This window comes from Centruroides vittatus, unplaced genomic scaffold (assembly GCF_030686945.1).
Source record: "Centruroides vittatus isolate TY-2023 unplaced genomic scaffold, ASM3068694v2 contig_14, whole genome shotgun sequence".
Classification (NCBI taxonomy): domain Eukaryota; kingdom Metazoa; phylum Arthropoda; class Arachnida; order Scorpiones; family Buthidae; genus Centruroides; species Centruroides vittatus.
The window spans coordinates 216,782-223,095 of record NW_027120879.1 but is presented as its reverse complement, the minus strand read 5'-3'; the positions used below and the strand labels follow the sequence as shown (position 1 = coordinate 223,095).

General features: G+C 34.4%; 1 protein-coding gene across 1 annotated transcript; it reads left to right on the top strand.

Moving 5' to 3' along the window:
• On the top strand, positions 1-2,089 carry LOC136968114 (uncharacterized). Its single transcript, XM_067262062.1, has 2 exons — positions 1-266; positions 1,045-2,089. Exons 1-2 carry the CDS (start codon positions 1-3, stop codon positions 2,087-2,089), a joined length of 1,311 nt encoding a protein of 436 aa, XP_067118163.1.
• Positions 2,090-6,314: the final 4,225 nt, after the last annotated feature.

The window sequence follows — 6,314 nt, the reverse complement described above, 5'->3', positions numbered from 1 at the left end:
ATGTCGTCATTGATTGGCCTGAACATAGCTGCTCTTCAATTACAAGCATCGATAATCTGGAGAGCGATTACAGGAGGAAGACCAATTATGAATGTTCCGAAAGAAGTAATTTTGCAATCTATAAAAGGAGGAGATGTTGCAGTTAGCAGTTCCGATTTGTTAAAACGAGGAGAAAAATTAAAATCCTTTTTATTGAAATCTCCTTCTTTACAAACACGAGCTATTCTACTACCACTGTCGATAAATGTGCTCCGCGTTATTGCCAAGTAAGTATATTTTTAATAATAAATATAAAAAACAATGGTTGTATTTTTAGTTATTTATTTTTATTTATTACAAATAAATTTGTGTATATTTAATTAAACTAAATTTTCGTATTGTTCAATAATTACGATATACTATAATAGCTGTTTTGTGCAAATTATTCGGAATTCTTCTCAATAACTATCGCTATTGGGAAGGATTGGAAATGCTTTAATGAGCGGATGATATGTTAGATCTTTCAGTTTAGTAATGACACTAGAGTTAATGATAAAAGACCTAACCCTAACATGATATACTATGAATGAAATGAGCATTAACTTCAAGAGCCCTAATCCTGAAGGAGGACCTGAAACAGGTTGTTTTTGGACGTTTTAATGGTTGCAAAAGGCCCCTATAACAGTTCCAACTTCTCGTAGACAAGGAACATTGATCTGGCAGTAACAATAAATGTTATTTTTGTAATTAATTCTAATAAGGAATATGGCAAAAATAAATAATGAGAATGACACTAGGAGACATGTGCTATCGATGATTTGTTATACCAACTGTACCGTTCTCGTATACCGGTGGATCGCGATATCATCTATATATAAATATACCTCATTGGTAAGAAAAGTACAGACAGCCTTGGCATACATGAAATCGTTTCTAAATAACAGATAGAAATTACAACTGTAAAAGCTAAATAATCATAAAGCAGATTTTAATCATAATTAAATATTTTTCCAAATTTTAAATAAAAATATTTATGTAACAACTTTATTTTTATTTTTTGTGTAGGTACTTAAAAGATGATGATTATGTGTTTGATCGGCAATCAATCTCTTTCGAAACTGCAATACAGACATTCAGAGCTAGTAAAGATTTTGAAATGAATAAGCTGAAGAAGATCACTTTCGCATACCTGAAAAAGTCAATAATCGATGGACACGTTTGTAACATCTATGATTGGGCATGCATTCAACAAGAAAAGCACCTTGAATATCTGTGCTGGAAGGAATTCGACATCTCGTGGAAGAAAATCTTGGAGAGTGAAGACTTCTTCAACTGTCAAGAAGCCACTATCAGAAGGTTACTTATCTGCCCCGTTTACTCTACTCTGTCTGAGCTTGATCTCTTCCGTGGAATGTATCGCAGAGCCCGGTGGAAAGTGGTAAACGGTCAACGTTTACCTCCTGTTAGTGAAGTGATCAGACCTTTGCTTCCAGCCATCAGATTACTTACAATTGATCTGCCAGATCTAGAGGCGCACGTGTTTAATCTCGGCATCTTGACACCACAAGAGATTAACTGGATAAGATCCTACTTCAAAAACGAAACTTTGCCAAATAGCTCATGTTTTATTTGTAACAAAACAGCAAAAAGAAACATGGACGTTTATCACACGCTGTTTGACAAATGGAATTGCCACAATTTCAAGTACAATAAGAATATTAATGCGAGACCTGACCATTCGTTCAGAGCAAAACTTTTTATAAGGAAGGAATGTTTCGCATATGCAGTGAAGCTTCCCATACGTCATCAACTGGACGACGGTGTTAGCATTAGTTATGTTGCATACAAAAACGGAAAACGTATTTCTTCTGATGTTCTTGTGTGCAATAAAGACGGTGAAATAACTCTGAATGTACCTGAATATCTGAATAAGTTTAACGTTTATGACTTTACATTTATGATATCGGATGAATACGCAAATTGGAGAAGTGGAATTTATATTATCTCTCACGCTGACGGTTACATCCGTAAAGCAGATTATGATGAATTGTGTCAAAAAGAAAGTAAAGAATGGTTCGAATTTTATTGTGACATTTTGCTGCAATTTTGATATTAACGTAAACACTGTTTGAAATTTCGTATCCTTTTATATATATAAATAATTGTAATTTCAAATAATTGTATTAAAATGACGTTTTAAAACCCCTTTACTCCTGTTTTTTTTGCATACCACCATTCAGATAAACCCGTTTTTTAATTTAAGTGGAAATTAATTAACTTTTTTATAATAAATATTTAAAATATAAAATAATTTAAAAGAAATGCTTTTAGTTAGAATAATCCCTGAAGCTATATTTTCTTTCATTTGAAACCACACTTAACTTGACACTTGCAGTCTACAGTTTTCAACTGGAAGACCTTTGGAACAGCTGTTGACAGTCATTGCCAGGACATTCGCGTGTACGCTTCAGAGTAAGACAGGTTTTAAGCAGGGTGTGATCTAATTACCATATATACTCAAATATAACGCAAATTTTCCGATTTTTTGTGCTATTATAATACATGGGGACTGAAAAAATGGTATATATATAAATTCTATTGAATAAAAAAAACTTGTTCAAGTCATAAACAATATCCATAGCGGGGCTGTAGCCAGGGTGGGGCGCTAGTCCCCCGCTCATTTAATCTTACGAAAAATGATAGGTCAATAGGTTATACTGTAATCGTATTGCGCGGCAAGAAAGCATGTTTGAATCGTGCCGGGAATACGCTATCATGTTGGTCCGTGACGGGATCGCTCTCTGGTGAACGAGTGGAGAACTGCGGTTCAAGGTCTGGATGGTCTGTGGTAAGACTCGAATGTTCGAGGTTCAGATTTAGCGGGAAAGTTTTACCATCTTCTATTCCCTACTTAAGCGCTGCAATCAGTGCGAGTGAGTCAGTTGAGTGAGCTGACGCATTTGAGCTTGTTCAGAACATATCGCGAGCAAGGTTTATTTGTTGCGTCCATTAATAAGTGTTGTATTTACTTCTATTGTGTGTTGTAAGAGAAATCTAAGCAGAATGTTTGCGCTTGTACAACTGCACCTATTGCTGTTTTAAATGCATCAAGTGGATCTTCGCTACCATCTGGTTCTGGTGCACAGGATCAAACGTATTTTGATAATGATGTGGGTCACTGGCTTGGACGTTCGTGTAGTATGACCTCATATCAAAAAATGGAAGTTTTAAAAAACTGTTGGTCACCAACTGCAGGTTATGACTTTGGTACGGATGCTGCGCAATTAAAAAGAAAATTCAAATACAGCTGGTTGGCGGATTAGGCCTTGATCCAAAAAAGTGCGTCGGACAAGAATACGATGTGTGTTCTACTATGGCAAGAAATGATGGTGGTGTCCAGAAAATTCTTCGAGGAAAGTATACGAGAGCGTTATACTTTCACTGTGTTAGTCACAAACTGAACTTAGTTGTAAACGACTTAAACAACACAGCAGTGATACGAAATACGGTCTCCACAATAATAGAAATAATAAGATTCTTCCGAGAATCGGCCCTTCGTCGAAAATGCATACCGAATATACCAATGCTCTGTGAAACCAGTTGGTCTCAAAAATATAAAAGTATTGCCAAATTCAAGGAACATTATGCAAAATCGTTATGGAGCTTGAAAAACTATCAACAGACGGTAACAATGCAATGAGAAAAGTGCATTGTGCTGCTACAAAATCAGAATTCATTGTGTCATAGCGTTAGTGTTTGTGTCATAGCAAAATATTCAGCGCTCCTGCAACTAGTGGTAAATGCTCTTCAGTCAAAAAGTGTGGACTTACTTCGATGTATAAATCACACAAAAAAATCACAGACATCACGAGAAAAAACCGTGGAAATGGGGTTGTTGAAAGTCAAAGTGATATAGCAGAGGCTGAAAACAATCGGCGATCATCTTGCTGCGAGTCATAAATCATCAGAAACATCGTGCGAATCCACCAGCACAGACTCCTAGCGAGTTTTGGAGAAGATCACTAATTATTCGGTACATAGATTCATTAATAATGTCTCTGGAACAGCATTTTTCTGAGTAGAAATTGCCCGCATTCTCATTGTTTACGTTGCAGCCTCACGTAATGCTTGATATGACGTGTGAAGTTTTTTTAAAAAAACTACAATTTCTTGTAGTTACTACAAAAAAGAGTTAAAAAACCAACGGACTGACCACCTGAAGTTTGACAGCGAAACAAGTGCCACTTTCCTTCTGCGAGACATTTACCTTTTTGATATTGTTTGTGTTGCATTACGTTTATTCAATCAATCGAATTCACTTTTCACATACGTTACATTAAAACACATAACAAAGATATGTTTTGGTGAAAAAATTTTTAAAAATCTTATATCTGTCTGCGGTTATAAAACAAGGAATAATTTTAAAACATTAACCAAAATAATATTTTTCAATTATTTTTGCTTTCGAAATTTTCAAATCTCGCTTAATCGGTATTGTAGCCGCCGAAAATAATTACTATTTACGGACTACACGAAAAACACTGACTTGTTCTGAGCAATTAGCACAATGCACTGAACAGATAAAGACTAATTAACAAACTCAACTTTATTTCGTCGAATTCTAAATCCTATCTGGACAGTCAAAAGGATTTTCTACATAAACCCATCTAAAAATTTTCCAATTAGCCTCATGATAGGAGGACGTAATTCTGGCACCCGGTGAAAACGGTTAAAATCGGCTATAATCTAATAATTTTAATTTCATCTTCGCTATCGTTAATTTTTTCCCTAGAAAAACCTGGCTCATCTGCTAGTATAACTATAAATTTATTATCTAAATTTAATAACATGTATGTTTTATATAACTAATCTCTTTAATTTAAAAATGTAAAATTATATAACAATAATACATAATAAACAGATATGGTGAATGTAATTTATGTTACATAGCTCATTTTTTTGAGTTAAATTCCTCCTCTCTCACAACCAGCTTCTTTTACATCAATATCATCTTCTGTCCTTTATTTTAGTCATTCCATACCACAAGTGTCTTTTTCTCCGAGAAAGGTTGTTTGCAAACAGTTGCGAGCAACTGCAACTTTCACACAACTAAAGCTAATGTTTTAATTATTTTAATTATTATATTGTTTAGTTGACTGATGAGGGGCTCTATGCCCGAAACGTGCAAATGGCACGTATCAACTAAATAAACATGGAAATAAAGCCAAGTGTTTATTTTAAAACTCAACCTTGGGTTCATAGTCCAACAAAGAATTTATTTTCCTAGTGGTGAATGCAGGTTCTCATTGCCATTTCAAGATTTAACGTTTTGCTACTGCTCAGCTTCTTACTGAGCATGGTAATTTTAGAAGCTACCTGGTGATGTATAACCGGGCAGAAACTGCCTCTTGCTATTGCTCTACAGAAAACCTAGACACCGTTGACTATATGATCTATCAAGCATGTCCACCCGACATGCTTGTTCAGAAGCCACTGTTCGATGCTTTTTACAATTATGTTCAAAACGTATGGAAGAAAAGACTATAATTTCTAATTTCTAGTTTTACCCTTTAGTTTTCACTAAAAGCCGAATACTAATTTTATGTTTACTATGTATCATGTATTTTGGTTTACGTATTCTTAGTGTTATACACCCATAGGAGTGGTTCACTTATTCTAATAAAAAAAAGAGAGAGAAACCACCACTAGGCCTTTTTCCCATGATAAAAATGTGTAAAGCGTGAGTCTGTTAGTGTTAAACAATCATTAATTTTAAATTATTATTAATATGATATTTTCAAATTATCTCGAACACGATCAAATTTATAATTTATAATAATAGAAAAATAAATTTCCTGCTTACGTAGATTGTAATTTTCATGTTAAATTACGGATGCATCTAGAGGACAAGCATCTAATCAAGACAATGGCATACTTCAATTTCCATTAAACAAATTTTGTCATAGGCTTGCCTGCGTAGCTGTTGGTCTTGCAGACACGCCCAATGTAAATATAATTCAGTAATGCTAATGGACAAATTTCTAAAAAACAAATACTTCTAACGCTCTTACCTTCGCAAATTAATGGAACTGTATTATGTTATAAGAAGCATCCATCTGTCATATGTTCATTATCATACAGGGTTAAATAATTTGGCATTAATTATTGGATGTCAGAAGAGGTTATCAATGCACGTCAAATAACACCGATTCTTCGAAGAAAGCTCTATTGAAGAACTGTTATACTGTTTCGTTTCAATGTAATGTCTTTAATTTTATATAACTGTTGTCTTTCTTTTTACGTATATTTGTTAATTTTGGGGGTCGACAGCAATC

Excerpts from the sequence above, each read along its gene's own strand:
- LOC136968114 (XM_067262062.1), top strand. The coding sequence starts at position 1 with ATGTCGTCATTGATTGGCCTGAACATAGCTGCTCTTCAATTACAAGCA. Across the intron at positions 267-1,044 it reads GTGCTCCGCGTTATTGCCAA|GTACTTAAAAGATGATGATT; the intron begins GTAAGTATATTT and ends TTTTTTGTGTAG.